At 69.1% G+C, this 17,254-nt stretch overlaps 1 protein-coding gene across 1 annotated transcript in view; it reads left to right on the top strand.

The window, feature by feature from the left end:
• Window positions 1-206: 206 nt before the first annotated feature.
• SP7 (Sp7 transcription factor) overlaps window positions 207-17,254 on the top strand; it is a 37,250-nt gene continuing 20,202 nt past the window's right edge. Inside the window, exon 1 of the mRNA XM_075901607.1 lies at window positions 207-576. Coding sequence (XP_075757722.1) covers window positions 394-576 — 183 coding nt within the window. The 5' untranslated portion in view covers window positions 207-393. The remainder of the gene's footprint in view (window positions 577-17,254) is intronic.

The following is a 17,254-nucleotide window of genomic DNA, read 5'->3' as shown; positions in this document are numbered from 1 at the left end:
CGGGAGGGTTGTGCCCAGGTCTGGGCCCCGCGTTTCAGGAAATTGGAGAGGGTCCAGAGACGAGCAACACGGACACTGGAGACCGTGCCCTGGGGGAACGGGGCCTGATGAGCTGGGAAAGGAGCAGGCTGAGGGGGACATGCGGGCGGGTTTCTAGTATCTCAAAGGGCGTCACAAGGAGGAAGGGGCCTCTGAGGACAGGCCAAGAAGCAATGGGCTGAAACTGCAGCCAGCGAGGTTGAGGTTGGTGGGACGGGGCGTCTACACCCCCACTCTGCACCAGGACGTCTTCATGCCCTGTGGGCGGAGGAAGTCCCGCCCCCTGGCCACACTGGGCATGCTCCAAGGGCTGGAGCAACATAAAAGGGAACAGCTCTGCTCAGTGTGGGCTGGATGCTGGAGAGGAAGGACCTTCTAGACGAGCTCCAGAGGTGGGCCGGCCAGAGCCAGGTGACGGGCGCCGGAGGCCAGGGAGACTGTATTGGGCCTCCAGACCTGGTCGAACCGCAGGAGGAGGCTGGTGCTGCGGAACCGGAGGACCCGGAGACGATGTGGAGCACCCCAACTCCAGAACTGGTAGGAAGTGACCCGGGGGGGGGTGCGAATGGTGTCTCCCACCAGAATGAGCTCAGCGTGGTGGTCGGATCCCCCACTGAGCGAGTGGCGGATCACTTGGCCACTGACAGGGCCCTGGATCAGGGGCTAGTGGAGTAGGGTGGGCCCAGGCCCCCCTTGCTGGGGCTACTGCCCCAACCGTGACTCTAACCATTAGGCTGTGCTGCTCTGGGTGGAGGGCTGTTGCTATGGACTCTAGGGCAGCACAGCCCCATGGCTAAACTGAGGGCTGTGATAACTGACACTAGCCATTGGGTTGTGCTGCTCTGAGCCCTAGGGCTGTGTTATTGACTGTAGCCATTGGGATGCACTGCCTCGGGACAAGGTGAGCTTGCAATGCAACAGCTGGATATTAGGCAAAACTTTCTGCCTGCTCAGGTGGATAAACACTGGAATAAATTGCCTGGGGGGTTGTGGAATCTCCATCCCTGGAGATATTCAAGAGCAGGTTGGACAGACACCTGCTAGGGATGGTCTAGACGGTGCTTGGTTCTGCCAGAAGATCAGGGGACGGGACCTGATGACCTCTCGAGGTCCCTTCCAGTTCTGTAACTCTGATTCTAACTCAAGTCTGCTTTATGCAAAATTGGGCAAGTCACCTGTCATTCAAAGGCCTGTGATCCCTTACACGTGTATATTCTATGTGTGTAAATGTATCTGTCTTGTATGTGAAGTTAGAAATACGAAGTGTGAACCAGCTTATTAATTTAAATCTTCTAGTGAGAGCTATTAGTGGTACTAAAGGAACTTAATGGCCCGGTGCTCAAGGCAATGATCTGTAAATGGTTTTGTTTTTCCACAAAGTGCAAAGTGTGGTTGGTCCTACTCAGACATGTGACCATCCACCTGGTACAAGAATCCATCTTGGATTGGGGTGGAGAGGATGGAACAAAAGATTCCCACCTTGGGGAAATCCTGCAGGTAGCAAACAATGTGGGTCTTCAGATGGCTTTTGAGCCCTAAGTTGTGGAATCTCCATCGCTGGAGATATTGAAGAGCAAGTTGGACAGACACCTGGCAGGGATGGTCTAGACGGTGCGTGGCCGTGCAGCGAGGCCAGGGGACTGGACTCGATGACCTCTCGAGGTCCCTTCCCGTTCTAGGGTTCTATGTAACTTCCTCCCCATCGTAAGAGGACGTACAAGAACACCTGGAAACGAAAGAACCGTAACGAGAGAGGTGGAGGGGCGTGGCTGGGCCCAGTGGGAGACCTGGCTTGTGAATAAGAGCCAGGGCGAGCAATGCTGTGTAACGTCTCTTGGGGCAGTGGGCTGAGCTGCCACGTCTGTTTGATGTTTTTCTTAGTAACCTTGCTTTGATCTGTCTGTTTTCTCGCAATCACTTAACTCTTCCTTTCTATACTTAGTAAATCACTTTTGTTTAGGATCTAACCAGTATAAGTGGCCGTTTCCGGGAGGCGGGGAGCTGTGCAGGTTTCTTCAGGTGGCGCAAAGCACAGACCTTATGGGCTTCTGCGGTAAAACGTCTGCACAGAGCCAGCTGGCTTTACGGGGGGTTTGCACTCCTGGGTGTGGCCATGTCCCTGCCACTGAGCCCTGCCAGGGCTGAGCCGTTGCTCTTGTCTGTTATTCTGCTGGGGGCTGTTACCCCCGCTCTGTGCCTTTGCTGGGGGAGACCAGAACTTCTGGCCCAGCAGGACCGGGAATGGGGCGCCCCTGAGGGCAGGCAGGCTCAGTAGTATGATCAGCCTGTTGGGTGACAGTCGCAAGGGGTCTCTGTGACCCACAGTCACACACTGTGTGCAATGTCCCCTTAAAGGCAGTCGGGGCCTGCCCCTCTGCCCTGCCACAGACTTTCAGCGCGGCCTTAGGAAAGTCCTTTAGGGTGCAATTTTCAGAAGCCCCTGAGCAATCCAGGAGTCCAGGCCCCAGCCAAAGGGAATAACGGCTCTGCCCTGCCTCCGGGAGCCTTTGGACGGGCAGATCCATCTCCTGACGAGGGATGTTCAGTGTCGGTCAATCGAATAGTCGAGTAAGCTCACGAATTCTTACCGGCTAGCCGACTGTTCTATAGTCCCTGGGGGCGGGGCCGGCAGCCAGTATGCTCCGCCCCCGTCCCGAGGAGCCCCCTGTCACTCCGTGCTATTGCCTTTGTTTCAGAGGCAGCTGTGCAGGGTACTTGGTGAGAGCTGGTGCGTGAGGGGAGCCAGTTTTAAAACCAGCTCCCCTCGCAGCCCGGCTGCCTGTCGTGCTGCGCTGCTGCCTCTGATACAGAGGCAGCAGCAGCCCCTGTCCAGGGTGAGTCTGAGCTCCTGAACCCGGCGCGACTCAGAGCTGAGCCGGGCTGCCTGCCCGCTCGGCTCCTAACACACGTGAAAGGCAGAGCCGCAGCGGGGGGCGGTCCGGGGCCCAGCGTGAGCCGGGCTGCTGGCCAGCCTGCTAACACACTTACTGGCAGGAGAGGGGTGTGTGTGTGGGGGGGGTGTCTCATCGGTTCATCGACTGCACTATTGCGTTCCTACCCCCGCTGTGAAGCTCTCGGGTGCCCAGGCCCTCGGCTGGACCTCGGAGTCAGATCTTAGCCCGTTGGGCTGTTTCCGAGCTTGGGGCCGGGGTGACCCATGTCTGCAGGGGTCCCCGTGTTCCCCAGTGATCTCGCCGCCCGGTGGTGCAAGGTCGGCGCGGAGGGGAAGGGGCGATTCCCTCCTGACTCGGAGCTAACAACGTCTTCCCGAGGCCCAGCCTGGACTCTGTCCGTTCACAATCCAGATTCGCACGCTTCTGGGCTCAAAGGAAACTCCTCTGCCGCCGAGGCAGGGCCGTGACTCCTACTGGCCGCGTGTAGCCACAAGGGTCGCTCCCCTGTCTCTGGGGACAGCTCCCCCGGCCCAGGCTCCCAGTGCGCACGTGCTGGCTCCCGCCGGGAAGGGGGTTCAGCCGGGCCGGCGTGAGGCAGCCTGGGCAGAACAAACCGGCCGTCCTGCCGGAACCGCTGGGCGCGGAGCTCGCCAAGCGCAGCTGAGCCCGCTGGGACTAGCATCTCCACGCTGGGCTGATCTCCGCCCCTTTGCTGGTCCAGGCAAACCCCAAAGGCTCGGCTCAGTCGGGCGAGTAACACGGAGCCGGGTTCTGGCACCGATTCCCCGCCAGCTTGGGTAAGCGGTGGAGCGCCACACACGTTGCGGGGGGGCCGTGGCGTCGCTAGCCAGCGCTGCTGGGGTGCAGCCGGGGGCCATGGTTACGTGGCCGGCTGCCCTGCAGGGAGGCTGCCCACATGGCTGCGGAGGCCGAGGGGGACGCGTGAAGCCACCTGAACGAGCAGCGCCGGTGCTGGCAAAGCAGGCCGGGGCGCAGGACCCGGCAGTCTGAATGGGGACTGGGCTCGTCTGCAGGGGACGTGGCCTCGGCCGACGGCGGGGCGTGACCGCACAGCCCTAGGGCTAGGCAGGGCAGCGCCCCACGTGGACACAGGCGTCTTCCGGCTCAGCCAAACGCCGACCTGGGGCGCATGAAACCTGCCGGCTCCCTCAGCACCAGTCCCTGGCTCGGCTTGGCTGCACTCCCGGGGAAAGGCCCGGTGTCCCCCGCCGCCTTCCCCAAGCCGGCCCAGCATCCAGGCCCTCCCGAGAAGCCCCCGAACTTTCCCCGGCCAGGTCCCCACTGCTGCCCGGCCAGTGCGCGCCGGGTCCCTCCAGGGGCGCTGCCATGGAGCCTGGGACCCCCTGGGATGACCGTGGCCCTGCGGGGGGCTGTGATAGCAACTCCACAGACCAGGGAGGGTTCAAGTGGGGTGCCGGGGGGGAGCGGCAGAGCTGCGGGAAAGGGGGCGGCCAGCAGGGGGCCTCTCTCCCCACGGGGGGCGGCTCCTTGGCCAGCAGGGGGCTGACCCAGAGGACTGCAGCCCCCTCCTGCCCCCAACTTTCCTGGTGGGGCCTATCCCCTAAGGCGCGGGGCCGCGCTGGGAATCTGACCAGGGGTGATTAGAACCGGGAGGCCCCTGGGCCAAGTCCCACCTGAGACAGGCAGGGGGTTGCCTCCCTGACTCGGTTTCCCCCGCCGTGGCATGGGGCGAAGGGGAGGGGGCTGGGGTGTAGGGCGGGGGCTGCGCATGTCGGGGGCAGAATTTCCAGGGGCCGGAGCCGCTGCTGGCGGTGGCCTTGTTTCACCAGTGACCACGGCCCCCGCCCGGGTCTCTAGTAACGCGCCACTGCCCGGACAGGCCCTGGGCCCGGCGTGACCCTGCCGCCGTGGCCTGGGTGGCTTGCATGAGGCTCTTCTGCCCACCTGGCTCGGCTCCCCTGTGGCCCCTCTGGCAGGGCGCTGCCTCTGCAGGGGTCGGAGCTGCCTGGCCCCTCGCGGGGAGAGGGCGGTTCCGACGGTGCCCCCCAGACGCCCAGGCCCCCCCAACCCCCGCAGCCCATAAATCTCCCTGGGCCGAGTTCACAACTGGAATGTGAGGCTCTTTGTTCAGAAAATAGCTCCACACATAATGATCCGGGAAGCTCTATCGGTCGGCAACATCGGCGTCACTTTCCATATTTATATTCCAAACCTAATTATGGTTTGTGTGCTCACTCGAAATGATGAGTCATCGAAACCGAGCCCGGGCCACAGAGCCGTGGCAGGGCCAGCGTGGTGGGGCTGGCCCCACTGCTCCACTGCAACGGGGACGTGCCCTCGGCCGGCCCAGCCCTGCCGCCCCCTGCGCAGGCTCCTGGCAGCTGGGGGACTGAGGGATGGCTCCTGCTAGCTTGGGTCAGGCCCAGAGGCCAGGGGGATGGGCACATGGCACGTGGCGGGAGAGAGAGAAGGTGATGGACAAGGGGTGGGTGGGTGGAGTTTGGGGGATCAATGGGTGGGGTTGGGGGATGGGTGGGTGTCATTTGGCCCTGAGTCCATCCTGCACTCCCCGTAGGCCGGCCCGGCCCTGCCCAGTAGGACAGGACTTGTAAGGAAGGAAAGTTACTTTCACCCCTAGCCCTGGGCTGAGGCTCCTGGATCTTGCTGAGCGTGATCCTGGCCGGCCCAGGGCTGCCTGATGGGCTGCGTATGTCGCATGGTTTTGGCTCCTGCCCTTACTCCCCAGCTGGCTCCACCGGGAACCCCCCTGTTCCAGGGCGGGATGGCAAGTCTGTGCCCCCAGCGCGGCTCTTACCCCGCGTCCCTCCCTCCCCAGCCAGGCCTGACCAGCCATGGCACCTCGTCGGCGCCTGGGCACCCCTTCTGGGGGTTGGCTGGCTGGCTGTACAGCTCCTGGCGCGGCAGGCAGTCCTTAAGCCCGCATGGGTCCACTGGGGAGAGCCGCCTCCTCGCACTAAGGAGACGTGTGTGTGATCCTGGCCGCGCCACTGGCCTGCTGGGAGGCCTTGGGCAAGTCCCTGCTCCGTGCCTCAGTTTCCCCTCTCGCCCTTTGTTTATTTTGCCTGTCTCTCACTGTGTCTGTATGGAGTACAAATCATTAGGGCGCTGGGATCCAGCCCTCTGCCCCCTCGCTCCACAAACACAACTCGCTGCCCCAGGGAGCCAGCTGCAAAGAGCCCTGGGGAGGGGAGGGGGGGTGTTAGTGCTTGTGTCTGTGCCTCCGAGAGCCCAGCCACTAGGGGGCGCCAGCCCTGTGCGTAAAGCTCCCGGGGCCGTACGCCGGGGAGGGGTCTCTGCTGCCCGTGGCTTTAGCATTTGCGTGGCCGAAGGGAAGATAAACCCCCCAAAACCAGGACAGTGGGGAACATACCTCCCCCTCCATCTCCTGGTTAGAGAGTGGGAGGGCGACGCCGGCCCCAGGGCTTGGAACGGGATCCGAGCCCAGGCTGGCTAACCTGGCCTTGGAGGGGCTGGAGAGACCATAGGCCAGCAGAAAGGCAGTGCAGTCTAGTGGGGGGGGTCTGGGAGACCCCTCAAAGTGCTTCATGATCGGGGGTGTATTCATCCCCACCACGCCCCCAGGGGAGGCAGGGTTGCGATGCCCATTTCACAGATGGGCACTGAGGCACAGGGAGCCGGTGGGGTAGCAGGGAACTGAGCGTGGTTCGCCCCGCTTTATCCTAGTGCCCAGATCGCCCACCCTTGCCCTTCAGGCTGGTCCCAGCCCCAGTGGGAGTGGAAGGGCCCCAGGAGAGAGCACGGGCCCGGGGGGGAGGGCGCAGGGCTGAGAGCCCCGGCGGGATCGCGGGCCGGGTGTCATGGGGGGAGGGGCTGTGGGAACCGGGAGGGGCAGAGGCGGAACTCGCCCCCTCTCCCCGCGCAGCCTTCCGGCCCGGAGAAACGCCGTCCTCGCGCGGCAGCCTCCCCCGGGCCCTGTGGCAAGCAGCAGGCGCGTCGTAGCACCCGGCTCGGAGGGAGGCGCCCGGTGGCAGGGGCGGGTCTGAGGTGGCACCGGAAGCCCGTCTGTGCCCGCGGCTGGAAGGTTTCAGCCCTGTGGACCCTCCCCAGGGCCCTGCGCGCGGCTCGTTCCTGGAGCCGGGTACGAGGTAGAAACCGTCCCGAGGCGGCACAGGGTGCGTGGAAACGGGAGCCCATAGGGGCTGGGCCCAGGCGCCCGGCCGCCTGCTTGCCCTTTGTCACCGCCCCTGCTCCAGGACTGACGGGGGATCAGGGAGCCGGGGGCAGCAGATCGGCAGGACCCGCGTGAGGCTTTGGATGACGGGACCCATGTCCCAGCAAGAGACTAGGACCGCCCCAGCCCCGGCCCCACCCCCGGGATGTTCCCTCGGAGGGGGCCACGGGCTGGCTCCCTCCCCCCGGAGGAAGGGTGGGTGGCTCGCACCCCCCCAGCATGCTTGCGGTGTCCCCTCTGCTACTTGCCGCGGAGCTGTCTGGAGCCCCGTGGCAGCTGGCAGGGGCGAGCCGGGCTCGGGAGGAGCTCGCAGGAGCCGCAGGGCCGCACCCACACACCCATTAAGGGAGGGTTATTTCAGTCCCTGTGACCACAAAGGAAGCATCGGGGCCGAGGCTGGAGCCGGGCGAGGGGGAGGGGAGGAAGCAACCAGCGGGGGCTGCCGGAGAGAGGGAGGAAGCAAGAGAGGGAGGGAAACTCGCCGTGGATTCTCCCAGGCCACTGTCCCGGCAAGAGAGTCCAACAAGGCCCCGTGGGGTGGGGTGGGGGGACCCACCTTCGGGCCATCCCTGGCAGCTCCACTGGCCCCACATCCGCCCACTGCCGCTCAGCCCCCAAGAGCCGGCTGGCAGGCCCAGCATGTCCCCAGCTCTGGGGCAGCCCTGTGCCGGGGGGCTGCCGGGGCTGGTCCCCTGGGTCCTTTGGCCCAGGGGTCGGGGGAAGGAACCAGGCCACCGCCTGTCCGGCCTTGGGTGAGCCAGCCCCGCCGAAACCCACCTGTGCCCACGCAGGGCCAGGGCCAGTCGGGGCCGGGGAGGGGGAGCCGAGAGGGTTAACGTTGGGGCGAGGGGCCCGGGGCAGCCGAGGGCTCGTCTGAGTCACGGTGGTTGGCGAACTATTAATACCAGGGGAAAGTTGAGCAGGAAAAGCTCTCGGAAGCAGGGCCGGGGCCGGGCGTGGGAGGGATGGAGGATACGGGACAGGGATGTGGGGGCAGGGGGTCGAGCAGGGGCTGGCTCTGGCTGAATCGGCCTGCAAGCGGAAGCCCGTTCGGGCTGGGGGCCTGATCCCAGTGGGGTCGGGGCTGGGGCCCCGTAAGGAGGGGGCGGCCGGAGAGGGAGAGCGGAGAAGTGCTGCCGTCACCATCCCCAGCCTGCGGCTACCCGGGCGATGAGTCAAAAGGCTCCCTGGGCAGGCCAAGCAGCGGCTGGCCCCTGGGGGAGGCAACTTCCCTGGGCCGCACGGCGACCGCCTCCCACACGGGAAGGGCCCGGGGGAGCCACCGGAGCAGGCCAGACGGTGCCTCCACGCCGGCCTCCTCACGCAGAAAGGACGGGTCTCGAGGGGGCTAACTCAGGGCACTGCCGCGGGGAAGCTCGCGGCGCCGGGGTCCCGGCTGGGCACTGCCGCGGGGAAGCTCGCGGCGCCGGGGTCCCGGCTGGGCACTGCCGCGGGGAAGCTCGCGGCGCCGGGGTCCCGGCTGGGCACTGCCGCGGGGAAGCTCGCGGCGCCGGGGTCCCGGCTGGGCACTGCCGCGGGGAAGCTCGCGGCGCCGGGGTCCTGGCTGGGCACTGCCGTGGGGAAGCTCGCGGCGCCGGGGTCCCGGCTGGGCACTGCCGCGGGGAAGCTCGCGGCGCCGGGGTCCCGGCTGGGCACTGCCGCGGGGAAGCTCGCGGCGCCGGGGTCCTGGCTGGGCACTGCCGTGGGGAAGCTCGTGGCGCCGGGGTCCCGGCTGGGCACTGCCGCGGGGAAGCTCGCGGCGCCGGGGTCCCGGCTGGGCACTGCCGCGGGGAAGCTCGCGGCGCCGGGGTCCCGGCTGGGCACTGTCGTGGGGAAGCTCACTCCGATAACGTCTGAGGTGGGGTTCGGGGGCACGTGTCCCTGCTGGGGCGGAGCCGCGGTGTCTGCCCCGTGCTGGGAGGACACGCGCCCCTGCTCCGGGCACCCCGGGAGATTCCAAACCTCGGCCTGTTCTGCCTCTGGAGGGATACACCAGCGAGAGACCCCCCGCCCCCATGGCCATCAGGGTGGGGGGACCTGGGTTCAAGTCACTCCGAGTCCAGCCCAGCTGTGCAGCCACCCCCAGCCCCCTCCCCCACGTAACACCCTGTGGCCCCCACAAACCCTCCCCCGACCCTGCGGCCCCTGCAACCCCCACAGATCCTGCAGCTCCCCCGGGTTCATCAGCCCTTGCAACTCCTCCCCCCCCCCCCCTACAGCCTGCACCCGCCCCCGCCCCACCCTGGCTTTCTCACTACACTTTCTGTTTCACTTTCCCTTTTTTCTCCCTGCTGCAGCCTCCCCTGGACCCCGGTGAGGAACATTCCCCACCTGACTCATCCCGTCTTCCCTGCCCCCTCCAGCCCCTCGCCTCCCAGCGATGGCCCCGCCCGCCCCGCCCCACGCAGGGCCCAGCCCCACACATGCAAACGATTCCTCTGGCGCTTTGAGTTTCCGGCGGGCAGACCTGTCAGCTCGTCGTGCCCCTGGGGCGGGTGGGTTCGGGGTTCCCCCCGGGGGAGGATTTTCTAGATTTCGCAGTCGTCCTGGGATCTGCTCCCCGCACTTGGTCCAGCGATTAGCCAGGACCCCGGCTCCGTTCTCCGACTGAGGAGGGTGTGTGAGCTAGTGGTTAGAGCAGATGTGGCTCTGAGAGGGGAGTGCTGGGACCAGTGGCTTAGAGCTGAGAAAGCTGAGTGGGGTCTCCGGGGCTCTAGTGCACATCAAGGAGGGGAGTGTGGTCCAATGGTTAGAACAACACGGAAGGATGAAAGGTCTGGAGCAGGAGCTGGGTGGGGGCCTGGGGGCACTGGGCTGCTTTAGTCTGGAACAGACGCCTGAGGGGACGTGAGCAGCTTTCCAGTCCCTAGAGGGGTGTTTGTCCCCAGGGGGAGGGAGACGAATCGTTCCCCTCGGCCTCTGCGGCAGGACAAGCAGCCAGGGAGGTTGAGGTTGGACGTTAGGAAAAGCGTCCTGCCTGTCGGGGGAGGGGGTGAAACACGGGGATCAATCGCCGGGGGGGGGGGGGATCAATCGCCGGGGGGGGGGGGCTGTGGAATCTCTGTCCCTGTTGATCTTGACGAGCAGGTTGGACCCGCGCCGGCCAGGGATGCTCGCTGCTGGGTCCTGCCGGGGGCCGGGGACCGGAGTCGACCTCCCGAGGCCCCTGAGTCCGAGGGTTCTGGGCTCCGACGGGAGGGGGCAGCTGGCTCTGTTGCGGGCCCCGGCGCTGCGGCCCCTCGGCTTCTTGGGGGGGCTGGGGACCTGCCCAGGCTGCCCCGGAGGGCTGGGGGGCTCAGCTGAGGGCGGAGCGTGAGCGGGGCCAGGCAGGCTGCGCCTCCCCCTGCCTCTCGCACCGCTGCCCGCCCCGCCCCTGCGCCGCTGCGTGTGCGGGGAGGCAGCAGCATCCAGAAAAGGACGTGATCCGCGGAGGGAGCCGAGCTCAGGGACTACTCTGTGCGCAGGGTCCTCGGCCCCCAGCCCCCCGGCCTCTTGTGTTCATTCTCTTGGAAGCACCTGGCCTCGCCCGTTGCTGGGTACTGGGTTCAAGGGCCTGTGGTCTGACCCACTCTGGCCTGCAAAGGGGTGAGGTTCTGTGATCTCCAAAAGGGCAGAGTTAAGGTTATGTAGCCAGGGTCCCCTTAACACTGCATTTCCAACCCTGGAGATGGGGAATCAAAATCTCCGGTATTGGAAGGACCCGAGCAGTGTCTGCCTTCCACAGAGAGGGCTGCCCGGCCTTGCCACACGGCGTGGCACCTGAGCGCCGACCCCGGGAGCTGCACGTGCCAGACGCTGATTGAGGAGCCCAGCAGCCCAGGAGGGGAGCGAGTCCCGGGTCACCCAGAGCCGGGAACGAGAACCCAGGAGCCCCTGGCTTGTTGCCTCACGTGATGGGCCCCCGAGCCAGAGGCTTCCCCCGTCTCCCCGGCTGGTTGGGCTCGCAGGGTCTCGGCTGCCCCTTGGCACTTTCACCCCCAGTTTCATCAGGCCCCCGTCCGGCCCCGCCCGTTGCACAGGGATATAAATACTCCAAGAGCCGTGAGCGGCAGCCGGGGCCCCCAGAGCGCCCGCTACTAAAATAAGGGAGCGAGTTTCCTGCGCAGCCAGCCTCCGGCTCTGCCCTGTAATCAGCCCAGGCCTAAGTGGCGTGTGTATTTCTAACCCTTTCATTTCCCCTCGCGCGCTCCCTTTGCGCGGGCCACCGCAAAGCCTTTGAATGGCCGAAGGGTGCTGCGGCACGGCGCTGCCCTCGGACCCGGGATCCGGGCCGCCGCCGGCTTAACCCTTCGGCGGGCGGGACGGTGATAGACGCTGGCAAGCGGCACCCTGACAGCTCAGTGTGGGCTGCCCCGGCTCCTCCTGCTGCTGTCAGCTGCATGGCTGCCCTCTGGCCGCCCCATGACTGCGCACGGTGCTGCACGGCCGCCTCCCTGGTGACTGCGCACGGCGCCGCACGGCCGCCCCCCCCCGGTGACTGCGCACGGCGCTGTACGGCCGCCCCCCCCCGGTGACTGCGCACGGCGCCGCACGGCCGCCCGCCCCCCGGTGACTGCGCACGGCGCTGCACGGCCGCCCCCCCCCGGTGACTGCGCACGGCGCTGCACGGCCGCCCGCCCCCCGGTGACTGCGCACGGCGCTGCACGGCCGCCCCCCCCCGGTGACTGCGCACGGCGCTGCACGGCCGCCTCCCCGGTGACTGCGCACGGCGCCGCATGGCCGCCCCCCCCGGTGACTGCGCACGGTGCTGCACGGCCGCCCGCCCCCTGGTGACTGCGTACGGCGCTGCACGGCCGCCTCCCTGGTGACTGCGCACGGCGCCGCACGGCCGCCCGCCCCCCGGTGACTGCGCACGGCGCTGCACGGCCGCCCCCCCCCGGTGACTGCGCACGGCGCCGCATGGCCGCCCCCCCCCGGTGACTGCGCACGGTGCTGCACGGCCGCCCGCCCCCTGGTGACTGCGTACGGCGCTGCACGGCCGCCCGCCTCCCTGGTGACTGCGCACGGCGCTGCACGGCCGCCTCCCTGGTGACTGCGCACGGCGCCGCACGGCCGCCCGCCCCCTGGTGACTGCGCACGGCGCTGCACGGCCGCCCCCCCGGTGACTGCGCACGGTGCTGCACGGCCGCCCGCCCCCTGGTGACTGCGCACGGCGCTGCACGGCCGCCTCCCTGGTGACTGTGCACGGCGCTGCACGGCCGCCCCCCCCAGTGACTGTGCACGGCGCTGCACGGCCGCCTCCCTGGTGACTGCGCACGGCGCTGCACGGCCGCCTCCCTGGTGACTGCGCACGGCGCTGTACGGCCGCCCCCCCGGTGACTGCGCACGGCGCTGCACGGCCGCCCGCCTCCCTGGTGACTGCGCACGGCGCTGTACGGCCGCCCCCCCCGGTGACTGCGCACGGCGCTGCACGGCCGCCCGCCTCCCTGGTGACTGCGCACGGCGCTGCACGGCCGCCCGCCTCCCTGGTGACTGCGCACGGCGCCGCACGGCCGCCCCCCCGGTGACTGCGCACGGCGCTGTACGGCTCCCCCCCCGGTGACTGCGCACGGCGCCGTACGGCTCCCCCCCCGGTGACTGCGCACGGCGCCGTACGGCCGCCCCCCCGGTGACTGCGCACGGCGCCGCACGGCCGCCCCCCCCGGTGACTGCGCACGGCGCCGCACGGCCGCCCCCCCGGTGACTGCGCACGGCGCCGCACGGCCGCCCCCCCGGTGACTGCGCACGGCGCCGCACGGCCGCCCCCCCGGTGACTGCGCACGGCGCCGCACGGCCGCCCCCCTGGTGACTGCGCACGGCGCCGCATGGCCGCCCCCCCAGTGACTGCGCACGGCGCTGCACGGCCGCCCGCCCCCCGGTGACTGCGCACGGCGCCGCACGGCCGCCCGCCCCCCGGTGACTGCGCACGGCGCCGCACGGCCGCCCCCCTGGTGACTGCGCACGGCGCCGCACGGCCGCCCGCCCCCCCGGTGACTGCGCACGGCGCCGCACGGCCGCCCGCCCCCCCGGTGACTGCGCACGGCGCCGCACGGCCGCCCCCCTGGTGACTGCGCACGGCGCCGCATGGCCGCCCCCCCAGTGACTGCGCACGGCGCCGCACGGCCGCCCCCCCGGTGACTGCGCACGGCGCCGCACGGCCGCCCCCCTGGTGACTGCGCACGGCGCCGCATGGCCGCCCCCCCAGTGACTGCGCACGGCGCCGCACGGCCGCCCGCCCCCCGGTGACTGCGCACGGCGCCGCACGGCCGCCCGCCCCCCGGTGACTGCGCACGGCGCCGCACGGCCGCCCGCCCCCCGGTGACTGCGCACGGCGCTGCACGGCCGCCCCCCCCCCCGGTGACTGCGCACGGCGCTGCACGGCCGCCCCCCCCCCCCCGGTGACTGCGCACGGCGCTGCACGGCCGCCCCCCCCCCCCCGGTGACTGCGCACGGCGCTGCACGGCCGCCCCCCCCCGGTGACTGCGCACGGCGCCGCATGGCCGCCCCCCCCGGTGACTGCGCACGGTGCTGCACGGCCGCCCGCCCCCTGGTGACTGCGTACGGCGCTGCACGGCCGCCTCCCTGGTGACTGCGCACGGCGCCGCACGGCCGCCCGCCCCCCGGTGACTGCGCACGGCGCTGCACGGCCGCCCCCCCCCCGGTGACTGCGCACAGCGCCGCATGGCCGCCCCCCCCGGTGACTGCGCACGGTGCTGCACGGCCGCCCGCCCCCTGGTGACTGCGTACGGCGCTGCACGGCCGCCCGCCCCCTGGTGACTGCGCACGGCGCTGCATGGCCGCCTCCCTGGTGACTGCGCACGGCGCCGCACGGCCGCCCGCCCCCTGGTGACTGCGCACGGCGCTGCACGGCCGCCCCCCCCCGGTGACTGCGCACGGCGCTGCACGGCCGCCCGCCCCCCGGTGACTGCGCACGGCGCTGCACGGCCGCCCCCCCGGTGACTGCGCACGGCGCTGCACGGCCGCCCCCCCGGTGACTGCGCACGGTGCTGCACGGCCGCCCGCCCCCTGGTGACTGCGCACGGCGCTGCACGGCTGCCTCCCTGGTGACTGCGCACGGCGCTGCACGGCCGCCCCCCCCAGTGACTGTGCACGGCGCTGCACGGCCGCCTCCCCCGGTGACTGCGCACGGCGCTGCACGGCCGCCTCCCTGGTGACTGCGCACGGCGCTGTACGGCCGCCCCCCCGGTGACTGCGCACGGCGCTGCACGGCCGCCCGCCTCCCTGGTGACTGCGCACGGCGCTGTACGGCCGCCCCCCTGGTGACTGCGCACGGCGCCGCACGGCCGACCCCCTGGTGACTGCGCATGGCGCCGCACGGCCGCCCCCCCGGTGACTGCGCACGGCGCCGCACGGCCGCCCCCCCGGTGACTGCGCACGGCGCCGTACGGCCGCCCCCCCGGTGACTGCGCACGGCGCCGTACGGCCGCCCCCCCGGTGACTGCGCACGGCGCCGTACGGCCGCCCCCCCCCCTGGTGACTGCGCACGGCGCCGTACGGCCGCCCCCCTGGTGACTGCGCACGGCGCCGTACGGCCGCCCCCCTGGTGACTGCGCACGGCGCCGCACGGCCGCCCCCCTGGTGACTGCGCACGGCGCCGCACGGCCGCCCCCCCTGGTGACTGCGCACGGCGCCGCACGGCCGCCCCCCTGGTGACTGCGCACGGCGCCGCACGGCCGCCCCCCCGGTGACTGCGCACGGCGCCGTACGGCCGCCCCCCCCCCGGTGACTGCGCACGGCGCTGTACGGCCGCCCCCCTGGTGACTGCGCACGGCGCTGTACGGCCGCCCCCCCCCGGTGACTGCGCACGGCGCCGTACGGCCGCCCCCCCCCCGGTGACTGCGCACGGCGCCGTACGGCCGCCCCCCCCCGGTGACTGCGCACGGCGCCGTACGGCCGCCCCCCCCCCGGTGACTGCGCACGGCGCTGTACGGCCGCCCCCCCCGGTGACTGCGCACGGCGCTGTACGGCCGCCCGCCCGGTGACTGCGCACGGCGCTGTACGGCCGCCCCCCCTGGTGACTAGGGCCCGGCCCCTCGCCTGCCACGCCGCGGTCCCTGCCGCCTCTAGGGCCCGGCCCCTCGCCTGCCACGCCGCGGTCCCTGCCGCTTCTAGGGCCCGGCCCCTCGCCTGCCACGCCCCATGACCGCGTGCAGCCGATTTCCAGGGTGACTTTTTCTAGCCCCACGTCCAGTCGTTGGACCGCCCGGATTTCGAGCTCACCAGTCGGGAGGTTTCGGGGGCATCCGTGTTCGTCTGTTTCAGCAAAACCAACAAGGAGCCCGGCTTTGTGAGTCTGCCAGAGCCACCGGCCCCTGTTGCGTTGCCGATAGAGGAAGGGCACGAGGCTACAGGAGAACAGGTCGAATCTCTCGACCTCCGTGCTCCCGCGGGATGTCAGCTACCCGGGGGCGCTTAGCGGGGGCTGGCCAAGTTCCCCGGGGCCCCGTAAGCTGGTTACAGCCCCGGCCCGGCCCTCAGCGTTCTGGGCTGTTATTCACCCCCCAGCGTCTTCCCAGGGAGCAGGGGCTCTGTCGCTCATGCGGCTAGACAATATTGACCCCCCCGGTCCGGCAAACTCTCTGCTTCGGCCCCGTCGGTCCTGGGGGCGCCGGACTGGAGCGGTTCCACCGGTAGCAGGTCAGGATCTTTCCACCCTCCTACCCCTTCCCCGGGGCTGGCAGGACACCCAGCAAACAGGTTCCTCGCAGGGCTTATCTGCACATCTGATCCTCCCACGCCTAGCGCCCTGAGGCCGGGGGGAGGGGCAGGGTGTGAGCACTGAGCTGGATTTACCATGCACCTTCCTTCCTGCTGGGGCAGCCAGTGGGGTCATGCCCCAGCTCCTGGGGGGGGGGGGGGGCCCCAGCTCCTGGGGGGGGGGGGGCGCCCCGGGCAGGCCGATGCATCTGTGCCTGCGTCGGCCCTGCTGATTTTACAGGCCTGGCTGGGCCCTGTGTCCGTGCGGGGGTGGCTTTTACCCCCTCGGTTGTCCCAGGCAGCCCCCGGGGGGCAGCTGGAGGGTGTAAAGGGCCCTTAGACAGGCCAAAGCCAAACGCACGGGGGAGCTGTTAGCCACAGCAGGGCAGCGCTGGGCGCACGGGGCCCTCCGCGGCGTAGGGGTTACCGCTTCCCTCGGACGCCTGGCTCCTACGGGGGGGGGGGGGGGGGGAACCGGAGACCGACAGGCCCGAAAGGCAGAGCTGCAGTAGCTGGGGGGCAGGGTGGTGGTTGTGGGTTACATCCGGGGGAGTGCAGAGACCTGTACGGAGTCAGGGGCAAGCCCGGGTCTGGGGGTGCATGTCCCGGCTGTGGGGGGCCCCCTCGGAGAGGCTCCACAATGCAGTCACTTAGCCCCACCCTCCCCCTCACTCCTAGGGCGACTCGGCTGCATTTCTCTTCCTTGGGGCCATGCAAACCTGCCCCTCCCCCGCCATCGCACCCTCAGCTCGTAGGTGATTGGGGGGTTTCTGAGCTTAAACCCGAGCGTGCCTCGCTCTCGGTGGGAAGCACGAAATCAGCCCTAGGCAGGCTCCAAACAATCGCACCTGGGCCTCCTCGCTGCCTTTCATCCTAGGCATTCAAAGGCAGGCTGGCCAGCCCCTGCTGCAGGGGGGGGGGAAACTGAGGCACGGGGCAGGGCACTGGCTCCACACAAGTTCACACTGCGCAAGCAGAAATAGAACCCAGCAGGACTGACTCCCCTGCGCTAACCACTAGACCCCACTTTGTCCCTCTGGAGCGCAGACGACTTCTCCCCTGCCAAAGCCGGGAACGTGGACACCCCTGCCGTCTGGCCCCCTTCACTAGTGAAAACAGCCCCGCCTGCTCTCGAACGCGAGTGTCCTAGCCCAGCCAGCCAGCGCGTGCAGCCTGTTTACATGAGAGCAAGGCTGCTCGCTCCAGATTCACTCCAGTGTCCAGGTGCACACCTGTTTATATGAGAGCAAGGCTGCTCGCTCCAGATTCACTCCAGTGTCGATGCGGAGCAGTGTCCAGGTGCACACCTGTTTACATGAGAGCAAGGCTGCTCGCTCCCGATTCACTCCAGTGTCCAGGTGCACACCTGTTTATATGAGAGCAAGGCTGCTCGCTCCAGATTCACTCCAGTGTCGATGCGGAGCAGTGT

The sequence above is a fragment of the Pelodiscus sinensis genome, chromosome 19 (genome assembly GCF_049634645.1).
Source record: "Pelodiscus sinensis isolate JC-2024 chromosome 19, ASM4963464v1, whole genome shotgun sequence".
NCBI lineage: Eukaryota > Metazoa > Chordata > Testudines > Trionychidae > Pelodiscus > Pelodiscus sinensis.
This window is presented reverse-complemented; position numbering and strand designations above follow the sequence as displayed.